This window comes from Protopterus annectens, chromosome 4.part0, assembly GCF_019279795.1.
Source record: "Protopterus annectens isolate FY-2018-M chromosome 4.part0, PAN1.0, whole genome shotgun sequence".
Classification (NCBI taxonomy): domain Eukaryota; kingdom Metazoa; phylum Chordata; order Ceratodontiformes; family Protopteridae; genus Protopterus; species Protopterus annectens.
The window spans coordinates 752,563,580-752,582,001 of record NC_056733.1 but is presented as its reverse complement, the minus strand read 5'-3'; the positions used below and the strand labels follow the sequence as shown (position 1 = coordinate 752,582,001).

The 18,422-nt window shown below is 43.5% G+C and overlaps 1 protein-coding gene across 1 annotated transcript in view; it reads right to left on the bottom strand.

The window, feature by feature from the left end:
* The window catches only part of DGCR8 (DGCR8 microprocessor complex subunit), a gene marked incomplete in the record, with an annotated part of 1,139,047 nt that overhangs the window by 825,476 nt on the left and 295,149 nt on the right, over positions 1-18,422 (bottom strand). Inside the window, 1 exon segment of the mRNA XM_044068709.1 lies at positions 5,945-6,142. Within this exon segment, the coding sequence (XP_043924644.1) occupies positions 5,945-6,142 (198 nt within the window).

The window sequence follows — 18,422 nt, the reverse complement described above, 5'->3', positions numbered from 1 at the left end:
TTGTATAAAAACTGGTGGGAATCAGGAACCCTATAATATCTATCTGTCTGGCTTAACAGGAGCTGGAGGAAAAGAGTCAGGAGTTAAGTTAGCCTCCGAAAAAGCATCATCCACAATATCCAAAACAGGAGGAATAGCCAGGTGTCTATGTTGGGGAAGAAGAAAATCCCTTAGTCTTTTCTTAGATTCAGAGTACTCCTGCCCTTTCCAGTGAAAATGCTCCCTCATTTCATGCAAAGTTTCCCCAAAAGAGAAATCCTCAGGGGGAGAAGCTGAAGGAATGGATTCCTCAGCATCAGAATCCTCATAAGGAGGGAAAGAATATTCCTGGTCAGAAGAAGAAACTGAACAAACAGAAGCTTGATCAGGAGTCATAATAAACTTCCTGCCTTGGCCTTTTATCTGGAAGGGGATGTGAACCCCTAATCATAGTAAGCAAGTCCTCCGCCATCTTAAATAACTGTTTCTGAGACTTGGGTGCCGGATCAGAAGAGGCCTGGGCTGCAGTCTTTGATTTGGAAGGAGTCTTTGCCTTTATTAGAAGCTGAGTAGGCCTGAAAACCCCTTCAGAAGCCGGTACCTGCACAGCGGCTCCGGACCCATCCGAAGGAGCATTGTCCGAAGGTCCTGCAACAGAAATATTCAGAGGCCTAGTTGGCTCCTCGTGGGAGTCCGTTTCGGCCATCGGTTCCGAAGTGGCCGAAGACAGGGGCTGCAAAAGCGCCTCATTGACGATGGCCGAACCTGACTCTGCTTGTACAACATAGTCAGATTTGGACCTCGGAGGCCTGTCTTTATCCTTGCGTCGTTTGTGAACTCCGGTAGCCGAAACCGTATCAGACGACTTTTTATAATTAAAACTCCTACCGAAGTAATGAAATGCAAAATTGTACCTTCGTTTAATCGTACGTTGATTGAATCTAGCACAAAACAGACAACTAGCTACGTCGTGGTTAGGGCCTAAGCAAGGAATACAGTAAGAATGAAAATCCTTATGAGGTATTTGCTTCCCACATGAAATACAATTATTAACTTTCTGACATCAGACTGGAGCAAGAAAAATGTTTCCTCAACGGGGTACTTAGCTTTGAGTAGGAGAAATCAGTCTTCGGACTGAAGTACCTTTATAAAAAATTGTCAGGAGTCAGCCGACCGGCACTTGCAAACTGCTATCACCGCACGGTAAGAAAGACTGGAGAACATGGCGTTGGCTGTCAGCTTTGTACTCCTGGCGCTCTGATGTCAGGGAGCATGGCTGAACAGCCGACGCCGGACCCAGACTTTGGGATTCTGGCCAACCGAGGACTGCCTGCTGGCAGGGGAGAACCCTACAGTCATGACTGCAACAGTGAAACATGATGAACATCCTCACTGAAATGACAGAAAAATCCCAGATCTTTATCCAGATTATCAAAAAATTATTTTAGGCCTCTCCATAAAAATGCATACACTGCATTATTCATGAGTACCAATGCCATATAAGAGGACTGCAAATGTCATCCCTCAGCAAAAGGGTGGTTCATGAACAGATCCCGGGGATTACAGACCCATTAATCTCAGTAGTCTTTATATGCAAAGTCATGAAAAGAATCACAGAAATGATTAACAAAAATATAGAAAACCCGCCCACACTGGACCCAACCCAGTCTGGTTTAATCAAAGGCAGGTCATGCCTATTGACCCTGGTGGACTTTCAGAAGGTCACCAAAGCAATGTGTGAGGGCAAAAGGAGGGCAAACTGCCTACCTTGCCCAAACTGAGGAATCTGATACAATACCCCACACACTCGGGCACTGTAAACAAACTCATGGAAATGGGCAGAAACCCCTATGTAACTCACTAGGTAGGCAGCTAACTCGCAGAATCCAGGAAGTCTGGATTGGAGAGACAATAGGGCGGTCAGTAGTGGAGTTTCCCAGAGTTCTGTGCTGGGTGTGCTCCTCTTTATTTTACATTTGTTTATCGGGATAGTCCAAACTGGGCCATTGGCCCATTTTCAGCAGAGCCCCAGGGAGAAAAGCTCCAAAAGCAAACAGTAATTACAATGTACAGTATTACTACATAGTACTTACCAGAGAGTAGAAATGTACAAGTCATCTAATATTAATTGTACAACAGGTCATGTAATATACTGCAAACAGCAAATAAAGTAAGATAGATATATAGTTGATGCAGATACAATGTATACAGATAATAAAGTAAATCCTAGGTTTTTTTTTGGGGGGGGGGGGGGGGGCTATACTCCAGCAGAGAAAGTCAGATGCAAAGTGATGAGGGGAAGAGATTTTGTAGAAGGTATGAGATATACGTATACGGTTTCTATTTTTCAGAAGTCTATAAAGCCAGAGGGCTTACCAAGTTTGCAATGACTGCAAGCTAGCAGCAATCACAGAAACCCCATTCAAGATACTAACATCTTACAGGAAGGTCTTAACACTGACAAATGACTAATGCCAAAGCAACCGCTTAAAACTGAATGCCAAGAAATGCATAATAGTATCTTCTGAGAAGTCAGCCACCCAGGGGAAACTAACACATTGATAAAATACCCCTAAAAGTAGGCAGAGTAGTCAGGGATTTGGGGAATATGTAGATAGTAAACCTAACTTTCAGTTAACGTGTTGAAAGTGGTTAAAAAAAATTATATGTCACTGAAAACTATAGGGCATGGCATTTAAGTGCAGGCAAGTCACTTGAGCCACAATATTCACCCTCAGACTTGTTACCGAGTATAATGTCCCCTTTATGTATCTGACCTTGCAAATGCAACTGAAACATCCACAAAGGTTCTTCACAAAATAAAATACACGGCATAAACACAACTGTCCTATGCAGACTGCTTCAAAGCTCTACTTCCTACAGACTGAGAGGAGATTTATGACTGCCATCCAAGGCATCTTTGCATCCCACTTAGATGGACCATTTGCATATCCACAAAACAGCACCAGAGCCACTATATCCAAGGATTTAAACTTTGCTTGCGACTTACACATGTTGGAGGGACAGGTACTATACCAGAAAGTCTCCATTCTCTGAAATAGGCTTCCCATCATTTGAAGCAGAGCCCTTCCCTAACCATATTAAAGTGCAACCTCTACCAGTGAATGGAAATCAGAAATTCACCTCTGGTATTATACCAGTCTCTGATAGACAGAGGTAGCCATTAATTCATGCCCTAACATACACCCTTTAAAATGGTATCCAAGGCACAATAATTCATGGGATACATTTAAACTGCATGGGCAGGCTTATAAAAATCCCAGTGGTTGTTGCCCTAGTATACATTTATCAACCCATGACCAAAGGAAACAGTCATGCAACTATCTCATTTAGCATAAAAAACACTAAATTCCAGAAGTCCATCCTACAGAATCAGCTAAGTGATAGCCAGTGAAGTTGTACAGAACATTTAAGCCCAGCATCATTCCACTGGCCAAGGCTGAGGTACTGTAGCTTCTTATTTTGCTGTCATTGTAAGATGGGAGTCAGGAACCAGAAAAACAGCTTGTTTGTGTTGGTAGTGCAAGCCTTCATGCAAACTACTGCCCTGTTGGCATGATCAGGTTTGTGTGGGCACTTTTTTTTGCGCGTTACAGCTCTGTTAAATCAGCCTCTCCATACTCATTCCCAATCACCTAAGTCAAGGTCAACAAGAAGGGTTTTTTTTTTATACATTTTACTTTAAAATAAAAGATCCATATCCCATACAAACTCAGCAAAGTGCAGAGAGACAAGCAGAGGGCTGACTGTAGAGAACCATTCTCTCACTTCTGAAAGGGGTGTTCCTGCAAGTAGCCTTGCCCCCTTTAAAACAAGAGTGTTGGTTTCTCCAGTCTTCTTAAGGGAAACTGTGCCCCCAGAGTACATGCAACCTTCACCACAAACCAGGAGAAGCGAGTAGGCCTGGTCTCTTCACTCCTCCCCGCCTGGTTCCTCTAGTGTCTGGGTTGCAGACAAGGCTCCATCCCTCTGCGCCATGGAGCCACGCTATGGTATGATAAACCTGCAGTAGAGAACTACCACCCATTATCTTGACCCTGTGTAATTTTTTTTTTTTTTAAATCTTTTCTCAGCACTCCTTTCCTGTTTCTACCTTAGCACTTGTAAAACTGCATTGTGATTTTCGTGGTGGATGATATTGTGAGGAGCTGAGAACACCTGCTAAAGCCCAGTAAATGGAAATTTCTGAACAAAGCAGGAGGCATACAGCCTATATGTCTATAATGTAAAATCTTGTTTTGCTGCAGGCAGGCATTCTAAAGGAAAAAAAATTGTTTTCAGGAGCTTTTTTAGTTAGCAGTAAGATGGTCACATTCCTTTCTTCTCCCTCTATGACACATGCTTTTTTGTTTTGTCTGAGAGAAAAGGTACTGCACCCCAACACTTTCAATGCTTCACTGAACCAACTGCTTCCATCAGGCTTGGTCCTAACGTCTAACCCACACAAAACCTAAACTGTCTTAAGGTATAAGGAATTAGGAAATTAATAAACAGCATGGTGGAAAAGGAAGCAGATGTTAACTGGAAGCTACTTATCCAGGAATACACAGCGGTGCACTGTAATTTAAAACCTTTAGTTCCACGGTTTCTGCTTCTACACAAGATGAATCAATTTCCATGCTGTGTTCTAGGAAAAGTCAAAACAATGCTAATCTACTGAAACTACAAATGCCAGCCCTTATGTAAATATTGTGCCTTCACACTTGATCTGCTCAAGTATAATGTGGTCAGAATCTTGGGTCAATCTTTATGTTCTTTGGACTGGCAAGTTGCTTAACCAGCTTTTATCATAATCATTTTTTCATTTAACAGCACAATATAAAACTTTGGCTTCGGCAGATAATCTTGTTTTGCGTCACACATCCACTCTATTACTTCTACATTGCTAACAAAATGCGTGCCACATTTTTTTGCAGTAGATTACTTTTATGCTGATAAAAAGCATAATGCAAAATGCCTTTGTTCAATCAAGACCCTCCTAAGTCAAGGTATCTTGGAATAAGGGCTTTGCAGTGTGAGGAGTGGTTGGTGTCCGTGTGGAATAGGTTATTTCTAAATGTACATCTTTGATATATGAAGTGGTTGTCAGGATGACTGCTTTGGAAACTGAAGAATTGTAGGATGAAATACTCATATTTTATAAGCATTAGACAATGCCTGCTTCGCTGAATAAATGGGTTGCACACTTGCTACTTAATCATTTCAGTTTTTCTAAGATGCAAATAAAGGTACACTTAAAAATGATCTGTGCATGTAAAATGTATGCATAAAGTAGGTACTAACCCACAAACCACACAGTCAAAAAATAAAAGAATTACTTGCATACCAGGGCAAAAAACATTTATATCAATAACTGACAAGAATATATATCTAAGCATTTTTGCACCTTCTTGTTCTAATAATGCAGATCATTTCACAGTGGTCACTTTCTTACTCAATTTACTTTTATTTCTTCTCCATCAAGTCAGAGGGCATTCCTACTGGATGGTACTTCTTGGGACTTTACAATCCCAAGACCTCCCTTGAGCATTAGATACAGGGGATACTGCACATTCAGAAGAATTAGGATCTGACACCTGCATCACACGGAACCACTTTGCCTTTACTGGAAAACGTGATAAACACAGAAGACGTTACACGTGATCCAACACTGCACCGACCTGGTGTCAGTTAACACTTGCCTCCCCAATGGGCACTGTATTACACAGTCTACCAGTTTACCCCCAGATGTCTGTTCTCTCTGCAAAACTTGATACAGACCCTCCCCTCCTCAAGTTGCAAATATCACTTCAGAAACTGTCACAGGTAAGCCTACGTGTAATTCTTAGGGAATATACAATGTATGCAAATGACACATTCAAGAAGATATCTAACAATGTAGTTAAGATATTTGCAGAATTTACTTAACACACTACTTGACTGTATTTAGACTCCACATACTTACCCTTCTTTGTAGGAGCATCTTGAACAGATAAAGTAATAAGTTTCTGATTGGCTGGTAGTATAGGCCTCTCAGACTCTGCCTGTTTCCGTTTCATTTCTCGATTGAACTGTCGTCTTTCAGCCCAGGTCCTAAACTTCTTCACTGTTACCTGCTCAAAATCAAATCGCCTCTCCAAATAGTTTCGGAAATTTTCAACATCTGTAAAGAAATGCAATATTTCCAATGAAATATGAATTTTCACCAAAAGACAATGTATTAGTGGCATACAAACTCTACAACCACACAGTAAAATGTATTCACATTGTTTTACAGCAAAAAATATTGATCTTAGTTTTTAATAAAACATACTTATGTTCCAGTTAAAATAATGTCCATCTTTTCTAACAAGGATTTTCCAAAAACTAAGTTTTTTCCTTAACACAGTGCTGACTGAAAACTATTGAGCATACTCATGCTCCAAGAAGTATACAAAATCAAAGTATACTCTGAGTACACACCAACAGTAAAATGTTTAAGTAGTAACATTTCTACAGCAACATGATTTCTAACAAAAAAATAACTGCAGGAAGACAGTTTGCCCTTCTGATAGAACATCCAGAGGCTTTTGTACATGCCAGGAGTTCAGCTAGTTTCTTCCCAGCAAGGGTAGTAGCCTGATGCAAAGCTATAAAAAGTGATTCTCAAGCCATTTTCAGCTTTTTGGTAGAAAAAAATGTTACCAAGTGCCCTCCAGGTAGAGACTTGAGAACCTAAAATCAGGAAAATTTTAGAAAAAGAAGTCTGTCGATTCCCCGATCTGGAGGGGTGGGGGAGGTCACATACTCATGAAGTACTAATCATGGTCTTTTTTAATGTATATAGGGTATGATTCTATTAACACTGCCTAGAACCCCCTCTGAGGGCAGTTTAGAGAGGGCTATTGCTAAAGGAGGACATATGGGTGGGTAGCTTATACTGTAGCAGTTATTTTACTACCAGAGAGTTACTGTTGTGTGTGTACTCACCTAAGTGTATCATGCGCTTTGTAAGGACTGCTGCTACAGTACCATTTCTTGGTGTTACAGCATATCCTGCCTGTAATGTCTAGAAAAGGTGTATACAGTGGCTGACGTGGCTACTTCACAGACAATATGCACAAACACATTTTTAAAGGCAGCTGCTGCTCTAGCAGAATGGGTTTTTACAATATCCTCAAGGGTCTTTCCTTCTTTTAACAAAGTAATGCAACTGGCTGGCCATAGTGTTTACCTACAGACTACCTCACCATGCCTGGTATGAAGGATGCAAAGAGCTAATATGATAGTAAACAATGACTTTTCTTCCTATATGACAGAGTTTCCAATTATACATAGAGCAAGTACATGTGGGCTGGAAAGAGAATGCATAGTTTTACAGCACGAACGACTACTAAATTTAGGTAGTCGTAGGCATAAAGGAAGAACTAGATTTAAAGTTCACCCTGTCACTATGAAACAGAATAAAGCTCTACGCACATAAATTCTACTCATTGACATCAACAGCTATTAAAATATATATACACCTTTCAAAACAAAAACTTGACTTCCACCAATGTGTTGGATTCAAAAGGAGATTGGGTTAAGGTCTCACTGAGCAACAGAGGAGAGACACAAGAAAAGGTTATCTTGCAAAACGTTCTGCAAAACTTCCAGTTCTGTGGGCAAAATACTCCTAGAGCTACACCAAACCTTTTTCATTTGGACAGCTGAAACTTTCTAGTGCTACATTTCCTGGTCTTCTGCATACTAAGCATTGTCGCTTTTGCCAGCTGGTCTTTGAAAGGATACCAGAATGAAAATGTGTGAAGCTGAGGGATTTTACACCAAGTACCAGCAATCTTTACTTTCGGTTGTCAGTATGGTGCAGACCTGATGAGAGCTGTAGTGCACCTTCTTCAGTTTGTATGATTACCTGTAATAACTACAGCTGTCTCAGGCATATACACACCACTATGAGCCTGGCTCTGCATCATCCTGCTTTTTGCTATACTTTGGAATTAAGGGAAGCATGAAAAAGGTGTATAGGGACCTCCTTCCTTCACAAATCGCAAAGGCACTCTCTGCCTACGTTTTTAAAATAGCACTTCACTTCTACTGTGCCTTCTGACCACCAGTCTTCTTCACTCATATCATTCATCCCCTAGTTGTGTTAACAGAGGTACAGTTCCCATGACCAGTATAGCAGAAATGTGATTAACAGATTTTTTTGATTCCCATCACTACTTAAATATAATGCATTCAAGTTGTCAGAACTACATGACCCACATCACATGAAGTGCTACAGCAGATGGTTTCTGAAAAGATCTATTATACAATATCCAACATGTTTGTTTGCCAAGTTGCTATAATTTTACAATCTTCAAAGCCTCTGAATGAATTTTGTGACAACTGTATTCACATTTTTATAGAATTTTGACCCGTATATGCATGCTACAGTAGCAAAAAGCTTGCACACTTACATTTTAAGATACAGGTTCGAGAAAAACAAGTTATGTACTCACCACAATGTTCCATCTGAGTTGTTGCTCATTTGTCTTCAACCTGTGGGTACTCTGATCAGGCACGGATCCAATTCGGTCGCCTTTCTAGCATCTGATCCGAGCTCCTCCCCTACCCATAATGCCCGTCTCCCTCCAGATTGAGTTTGCCACCCACCAGAGCATTCCAATCTGATCCAAATTCTTATCTTATGGCAAGGATTTCCACAATCAAGCAGAAAAGAAAAGAAGCATACTCATATGGTGCCCATTCAGCATGTATCCAGACCACCACACAGCCTATGCAAGGCAGGGGGAAGGAGGGAGGGATTGAAGACAAATGAAGAGCAAAAACTCAGCTGGAATGTTATGGTGAGTACAGAACTTCTTTATATGAAGTTGTTGCCTTCATTTGCTCTTCAACCTGCGGGACAGAGTCCCTAGCTACTAAACACCTGGGAGGCCCCCATAGAAGGATGGTGGAGCCAAAAGATGCCCTGTTCATAGGTAAAATGTCCAACTTGTAATGCGATATGAAAGTGTGTGAAGCCCACGTAGCAGCAGAACAAATATCCAGAGAAACTCTAGACCAGAAGGCAGCTGCCTTAACACGACCTGGTGGAGTTAAACCTCTAGCTGAATACGCCAGGGAAATGCACTGGGAAATCCAATGGGCAATGGTGACAGTCAACACTGGTTTCCCTAAAAAGGGCTTAAAATAGGAAATAAAAAGTTGGTCAGACTTACGAAATGACTCTGTCCTATGCAGTTAAGAATGAAGCTGTGTGCACATCTAACAAGTGGAGTTTGTACTCTCCTTTATTTTGAAAATTTGTGAAGAAAACCAAAAGATTAATCACTTGATTAATGTTGATTTCCGAAGCTACTTAAGGAAGAAAATGACACCCTGTCTTTATGAAATATCACATGGGGGTGCTTGACCGATGATGCTTGAAGCTCCAAGACCCTTTTGGCAGATATAAAAGGAATCAAGAAAGCCGTCTTCCAGGGCAGAAACTAAGTTCACTCTGGCTGCAGGTTCAAAATGGGGCGAGACCAAAGCTTGCAGAACTAGCATGAGATCCCAGGGAGGCGTTGGGTCCTTAACCAGTGGCTGAAGTAAGAAGGCGCCTTTCAAAAAGGCTTTACAAAGCTTAGAAGAAGCTAGAGAAGCCATGCTGTCGCTTACATGAAAGCTAGATATAGCGGGTCTACTTCACCCTGTCGAAGGCCGACAATATCAAAGCGGATATTGTCTGCACCAAAATGTCAAAAGCGAAAGTCATCGCACGTGTAAACGGAAATCTCTGTAAGGGGAGATTTCCGTTTACTGCAATGTAGTGCGATCTCGGAGTTGGTATATTTAAGTAGCGGGGGGGTGCAGGGGGGCTTGCCCCCTGCATAGAGTAATTTGTGTTGTGTTTGGGTTTTTATTTTGTGTGTTCGATGTTAGGGGGGTTTTGACACTTTCGTGTCGATTATGCTGTCGACAGTTTGTGTTTGACAGCATAATATAAACGCGATATAGCTGCCAGTTGGACCTTGATCATAGAACTGGCTCCTTACTGAAAAATACTTGCTAAACAATCTAAAAAAGCCTGAACCTGAGCAGCGAAGGGGTCCAGGTCACGCTGAGAGGCCCAAATAAAAAAAGGTTTTCACTTACCAGAATAAACCTTCCTAGCAGAAGATTTGTGAGCCACCACCAAAATTCTTTTGGCTGGTGAGGATAACCCGAAGTCCTATCATGGGAACTTGAGCAACCAAGCAGTGAGCTTCAGACTGACCAGGTCTGGCTGGGGGATCTCTGAGGGATGAGAAACTAGATCCGGAATCGGATCCAACATCCAGGGTGGACACAACCTGAGACCACACAGAAGGGAACCATACTTGGTGAGGCCAAAATGGGGCAATGAGGATGACAGAGCTCCCCAGCCTGCAAGCTTTCTGAAGAAATTCTGGTATGAGGGGCAGAGGAGGATATGCATACAGAAGACTGTAAGGCCAAGCATGAACCAGAGTGTCTTTGGGGGCTTCCCCCTGTGGGGAGTTCAGAGTGAAAAACTCATGGCACTTTGAATTGGATGGAGAGGCAAAGAAATCGCAGCAAGGCTGGGCCCACTTGAGAAAGATCTTTTTCGCTAATGAAGGATTCAGAGACCACTTGTAAGGCATCAGGATAGATCGGCTGAGCCGGTCAGCTAGAATGTTGGACCACCCCGGAATAGGTGTTGCCACCAGAAAATGGCTGGAGAGCACCCACCCCCTCACTCTCATGGCCTCTCAACAGGGAATAAGACCTGGTTCCACCCTGCTTGTTGATGTACCAGACCACAGACATGTTGTCTGGACAGCAATCGGCCCTAGCCTAGAGGAAGATGGGCATGGAGAGCTTGCAACGCTAGGAGCACTGCCCTCATCTCCAGAGCTTCATATGCAATTGAGTCTCGTAGGGGGACCACGTACCTTGGAACTGTCCTTCCCAAGCAGTGCCTATCCTAGTAGCCTATCCTAGTAGGGAGGCATATGTGGTCACCGTGGCCAAAGGTGGAGGCAGAAGAAAGGGACGACCCCGGAGAAGATCCGGGGAACAGATCCACAAGAGACTCCCTTGCACACCCGAGATACTCAAATAGGGTGAGAGAACGGAAGATCTAGCATGGATCATTGAACCCACAAGGGTCCACTGAAGTACCCGCATTCATAGTCAAGCCTTGGTTAAGAGTGATTGTGGCAGTCATGGACCCCAACGCCTATAATGTCAATTCTGCTGTTGGCTACTGAACTTGAAGGATACAGTGGACATGTAGTTTCATTGACTGGACCCTCTTGGAGGTTAGGAAGACCTTGGTTTGAATCATGTCTAACCGGGCTCCGATGAAATCTAGCACTTTAACCGGAGTCAGTAAATATTTGTTGAGATTGATGGTTATGCCCAACTGGTGGGCTAAGTGAATTAGGGAATCCCTTGCTTGGCAGAGTTGAGGCCTGGAAGGGGCAAGAAGCCAAGTCGTCCAGGTAGGGGAAGACCTGGAATCCCTGTAGTCTCAAGTGAGCTGCTATCACTGCCATCACTTTGGTAAACACCCTTGGGGCTGTGGTGAGACCAAAGGGGAGCGCTCCGAACTGGTAATGACTGGCCACCAGCCAGAAGTGGAGAAACCTTACAGAGCACTTGTCTATTTTGATGTGGTACTAATGCATCCTGAAGGTCGACTGAGCACATCCAATAGCTCTCCTGCAGAAAGGGTAGGCTAGATTGAAGACTGACCATCCAGAATTTTGTCTTGGCAACTGACAGATTTAGAATGGAAAGATCCAGAACGGATCTCAAGTCCTCCGTCTTATTTGGCACCAAAGAGAATCTGGAATAAATGCCTAGTCTGGTCTGGGGGTATGAGTTGCAGCTCTGCAATTTCCAGCATTGTTTCCTCCCTCTGCATGGGTAGAACATCTGGGAGGTGTTTGGGCAGAAGAGGTGATTGGTTGAAAGGGATAGAATAGCCTCTGGATATCATCTGCAACACGCAATGATAGTTTTTGATGGACTCCCAAGGCTGTTGGGTGTAGTAAGAGGCATCCCCCGACTGCCTCCAGAGCTGAGATACCCTTCAGGGCTGCTGAGTGGGTCTGTCCAAGAAAGGCTCTTGAGACCCCCCCCCGCCCCCGATTCCTTGGACCCCCTCTGCCTCTAGAGGAAGGTGAATCCTGATGGTCCTGGGAGTAGCTCTGAGACTTTTTGAACCACATCCGATTTGCCCCCCATTGATTCCTCAAAAAGGTTCGTTGGCGGGGGGTGGGGTGGAGAAGCAGATCCTGACAGCAGACAGTCTTCCCATCCTTCTCACTCTGGACAGGAGTATCACGTACAGACTTTCCAGAGAGGTTGGAACTGTCATACGGGGCGTTGGTACAGGACACGTTAAAGGGTTCAGAGAATGCAGAGTCGGACCCAGGGATGACACCTGATGGCAATGCCTGTCCCGGCAGCTCTAGCAGCACCCTCAGTGGCATGAGAGAGGAGCCGCATACAGGTGTTAAAAATCGATGTGAGGGTGACCATGAGAGAAGAGAAAACCTTCTGGTCCTCCACTGTCATGGACCCTGGGGTAAACCCAGTGATGTCCTTGACAAGGTCTCCTTGGAGTTTAATTACATGTGCCATATAATTCAGCATATGTACCGAAAACGTGGCTGAAGCAAACACCCTGCTCTCAAAGCAATCCATCATCCTGGACTCTGTGTGGCAGCTGGACCCTGGAGCTTTCCTGCAAGAACTCCTCCTTAGTGGCAGCTGCCACTACCATGGCATCTATGTGGGATCCCTTGGTCCAGTGGGTCCCATCTGTGGGAGCACTCAAAATCTAGTCAGGGGGTTTGGGGATCGGCTCCATGTCCGGTTCCTTCCATGCCCGAGATGCAATTAGACCCACCAGTTTATCTGCAGGAGAAGACACCCAGGAGATAGAGGGTCCTGCGCCAAATGCCTCCATGAACACAGATTCGTCAGAGTTGGGTTTCTGGGAAGACAACCCCACTCACTGACAAAATCTCCATGATGTCTCCAAAGGAGACATCTTCGGGGCGAGTGACCACAGGGAACCCTTCCCTTCCTCCAAATCTGTGTCCTCTGTGATGGGCTCCGATGGGGAGTCAATGTGCCTCCTTTTGCACACATGTTTTTGATGTACCTCCTCGGGGGAGTGGGGAAGACTTGAAAACGTCTGGCTGCTCCCGCGTGGGAGCTCCCTGAGGCAGAGAGGCGGCAGGCTATCCCTGAGGTAGCAGGATGGCGGAATGCATACCAGAAACAGAACGAGGCAGGGTGGAGTCTGAAGATGAGATAGTAAAGGGCCTTGATGGTATCGAAAGAACCCTTTCCACCCATGTCAAAAGCAGAGGGGGAGAAAACTGAGAAGCAAGTACAGTCGGATCTGCCACCCTCTGGATCAATGGGGGAGTCAGAGCCAAACTTCTAGGCACTGAGACTCTGGAAGGCTCTGCTCCAAAAGGCTCAGAGCCAACATACTCCCCTCGGATCCATCACCGATGGTACGGCTCTGAGAGCTGGATGGATCCAAACTCTTCGGATCTGAACTAGTCATGGTAATGGTCAGCTTCGTGGAACAAGGTACCATTGGCACCAAACCCTCGATGCAGTCTCCTCAGATCCAAAGGCTCCGAAACTGGGGATCGCAGATGGAGTAATCAGAACATGGACTGCATGCCCCCTGCTCTGGAGGAGGTGGGGTAGGCAAGACTCCCATCTGCATCAGAGTGCAGATAAATTTCTGCATCATCCTGTCCACCTACGCTTCAGAAAGGCTGCGGGTGGATTGGGATGAAGAGGCCAAAGATACTGGCCTGGTGGGGCGAAGCCGTGGCCGGCGAACGAATCTGAAGCTTCTCCGGCTCTGGGGAAAAGCGAGGGGAATGGAGCCAGGGAGACTCTGGTCACAGGGGCTGAGAGAACCTTGCCCAGAAAACCAGCGGAGGCCAAGCGATCAGGGGATCACTTCCTCGGCCTGTCCCAGTGTTAATGCTTGTCCCCTGAACTCTTGGCAGAAGTTTTAGTCCTAGAGCCCAGGGCAGAGACAGTAGTAGTAGTAGTCTGTGTTGAGGAGGCCTAGGCCCCACAGGTAAAGGAGGGGGGGAGCGTTTTAAAATTAGCTTGTTCCTCCTGTCCAAAGTGCAGGGGTTGAAGCCCACGCAGATGGAACAGAAGAACTCAAGATTCGAAAACACTAAACATTCTACACATCAAGTGTGGCCACCAGATGGGGAGAGCTTATGACCACACTCCGTGCACTTTCTGAAGTCTGGTTTGGGTTTCTCCAAAATAGTCGCGGCAAGGAGGCCCAACCAGACTAACCATTACACACATTCATGCTTCCAGATAGAAGAAAAACCAAGAAGGAGGAGAGGTTACGAGTTCTGAAGGGAGTAGGGAGACAGAGGCACTATGGGTAGGGGAGGAGCTCTGAGCTCAGATCAGATCTTGGAAAGGCGGTGGAGTTGGATCCGTGTCAGATCAGAGTACCCCCAGGTTGAAGAGCAAATTAAGACAACTTCAGATCTGCATTTTTCATCTATTTTATATAACTAATATTAGATCTGAAAAAATTCTGCTGCAACACCCACTGCTTTTTATGTAGTTGTTAAAGTCATGTATACAACTGCCTAAAGCTGATGAGTAGTCATAACATTAAAAATAAAAGGATTAACACACTTGGCTATTGCTATATTGTGCTGCTTCCGTGCAATGTTATAACACTGAGATCTAGGAAAATCTGTCAATTGCACAGAACAGCTGAGTATACCAAAAATGTAAATTACGGCCCTGTCAGTATTTTTTTTAAATAATGACATATGCTTAAGAATGTACTCCTTAACTTCTCTTAGGCAGAGATACAATGTTTAAAATTTGCAAGGCAAAAATATCATAATATTGTTTTATAAGAACACACACTTCGACTTTCATTCATTTAGAAAGGGTTGTTAGAGGAAAATGTTTTTAATATTGCGACATTCATTATCAAACAGTTAAATTGAGCTACAGGCAAAACTGTCTAACATTTGGAACATCTGAGTGAAAGAGTTGTTATGAAGTTAAAAAAAATTGTAATCCGATACTAGGGAAAAAACATCCATTTAAAATTAAGTAATATCTTTCTAATAAGGTTAATTGTTGAGAAAAGATATGGCCAGACTGTTAAAAACTGCAATAAATTCAAGGTTCATAGAATGTCCAATCCACCACCTACTGCATGTCTTTGGGATGTGGGAGGAAACTGGAGCACCAGGAGGAAACCCACGCAACCACAGGGTGCCTTCTGTGCGGAGTCTGCATGTCCTCCCTGTGGTCACATAGGTATCCTCCGGGTGCTCCGGTTTCCTCCCACATCCCAAAGACATGCAGTAGGTGGATTGGACACTCTAAACTGGCCCTAGGTGAGAGTGCTTGTGTGTGCGCCTTCTGTGGAAGGTTGGGCGCCGGGCTGGCGACACTGTAAAACTCCAATGCCAATCATGAGCAGACAGGTGATCCACTGTGGCGACCCCTAACCGGGAAAAGCCAAAAGAAGAAGATAATGTTAGACAAGTGTTCTTTCACACTGATAGCTTGGCATGTGCATTTCAATTAGTCTAACACCTTTATCGAATTACCACTTGTGAAACCAAAACTTAACAGTTTTATTTTCTATAAATATAAGTCCACAGTTATAAAAAAAATACATCACATTTTGTGCAATATAATCATTCCAGCATTTCATAAATTAATCAATTACCGCCTTCTCTCAAACCTCATTTCTCCTCCAAAACATTTTATGTATTGTTGCCACAGCCTCAACTTTTTCTATGTAATTTGCTCCTACCCTTTTCTAAACATCCCACTTCCAGTTTTTTCCCTCTCTGTTACAATGTTCAATACTTCAAATACTTTGGTTTAGATTTAGATTTCCATTTTCTAGTAACTGCTTTTTTGGTAACCACCATAATTAAACAAGGTCTTACCATGCCTAGGCAACTCAAATCTTGTATCCCAGCTCAAAAAATACTTCCTTATTAAGTTAACTGGTTATGGAGTGTTTTTTTTTTTTTTTTTTGCTTTACGGTTTTTTAAGTCTCAGAATGCGACATAGGTTCCAATGTTATGAAAAAAATGTAAAGGATTTGCCTGCTAAAACACTGAGTACATGCATCACAAAAACTGGAAACAAATATTTAAAAAAGCTGCCATATAACAATATAATATTTGGGTGTAATGACTTAATATATTGGCCACACTTTCCATATCTTAGAATGTAAATGATCGCACAAGTAAAGAAGAAAGGAAAGAATGGGTAAGAAATGGAGAGAGCAAACAGCACTGCTGTAAAAGTCAGATTCGAAAGGAAAGTATAGTTGTGTAAAATCTTACCATAACAGTAGATGTTCCTTTTCTCTGATTCAGTATTTATTACCTCTGGGGAACTCCTGCCAAAATCAGCCCAACTGCCAGACAGTATACCAAAGCCTTTTTTATCTAGGAGCATTGTACATCAGATGTATGCTCCCTGTGAAAGCAAAGGGCATAAAAGTGATGTATGAACACTCCCCCAAACCAGAACCGAAGTACCCCAGTAGAACCACGGCCACCAGCATAAAGGAGAACACATACATCTAGAAAAAGGAAGGAATAAAAGAATCTTAGACAAAAATAAAATACCATTCATAGAGAAGGAGAGAAAAGGACGGGGGAAGGTGGGAGTGACAGAACACTGCAACAGTGAAAAGGACATCTACTGTTAGGGTAAGATTTTATATAACTGTACTATGTCCCTTCCATACCACTGCTGCAATATTCATTACTTCTTGAACATTATAAAAGCTGCAGTGAAAGAAGGGAGGAGGAAGGCAAAGAGCAGCCATCCCCAAACCCATGAAGAACAGCCTTGGCAAGTCATGCTCGGGCTCTTGAAATTACATCCAATTTATAATGTTTAGCGAATGTGTGAACTGAAGACCAAGTATCAGATTCAAGGATGGAATTGGTGTCCAAAACTATTGAAGAAAGCTCCCAAATAATTCACTGCACTAGCAGAATGAGCCCTAATGGAAGCTGGCAAGGGTTTACCAGGAAACAAAAAAAAGACATGGCACTGGAAATTGAGGAGATGGTTTGCACATTACATGCCAAACCATGTCCTATGAAAAGAAGCAAAACTGATCAGATTTACAAAAAGCCTTTGTTTTGTCTAAATAATATCAGAGTTGTCTATGCAAGTCCAAGGTATGAAGAACCTTCTCAGTAACAGATTGCGGAGAAGGGAAAAAGTAAGGAAGTTGGACAGACCGATTAAGGGACAGCTTAACCACCATGGACATAAAAGATAAATTTGCACGGAAACGCACCTGGTCTACGGAAAAACAAAACAAGGAGGGACCACCACCAAGGCCTGGAGTTCAGACACCATTCTGAAAGTGTTAAAGCAACCAATAAAACAGTCTTTCAGGTGCAATGTTGCAAAGCAGCAGCAGGCATGAAAAGAGCCCAAGTCAGTTTTTCTAAGGACAAAAGTAAGGTCCCAAGAAGGAAGACTGGTCTTTCGTTGGGGTCAGATATGAAGGACGGCTTTTAAAAAACTGCCTGACCTTGAATCTGGAGGCCAGAGGAGGAAGAGGAGTCAGTGGCAGACTAGCAGAAATTGCTGACAAGTGAGCTTTCACTAAAGAATATGCCAAGCCAGCATGTAGCAGGTCACACAAGGGGGCTTCCACTGAAAAGGTTATCCTGGTGAAGTTTAAGACAAGACTGAAAATTTCTTCCATTTCGACATGTATGATTTTCTGGTATTGGGCTTCCTAGCCACTTTCAGGACCTCAAGCACATCCTCAGAAAACTGGTGTCTGAAAGGAATCAAAACCCTGCCACTCAAAGCATCAGTTGAAGAGTGGACAGATGTGGGTGAAGGAGAGCGCTTTTGCCCTGTGTAAAAAGGTTCATGTGGTGAGGTAACTTGGGATGACTGCCCCTGGCCAAACAGAATTAATAGGGGAAACCAGTGCTGTCTGGGCCAAAAGAAAGTGAACAAGATTTCTGGCGTCTCCTCCTCAATTTTGTGAAGGACCTTGGGAAAGAGAGGAAAGGGAAGAAATGCATACAGGAGCATACCCTTCCAAGAGAATGACATGGCATCCACTTTCCAAGCCAAAAGCACTTGGAACTCTGGAACAGAGCTGAAGGAGTTGCCTGTTCTGAAAAGAGGCAGAGAGACTTACATGAGAATACCCCACTGATGAACGATGTCCAGAAACATATCTTTGTAGAGCTTTAATTGTGAGGTTGTGTCCTGAATCTGCTGAGAGCATCTGAAGGAATGTAGACTGCCTGTGGGTCACCTGCAGACTGATTGCTATTTTCTAGGCTTCAGGGGACAAGTCTGAAAAGGAGCTTAGAACTCATGCTCCATCTCTTATTGATGTAACATGACTGTGGCACTG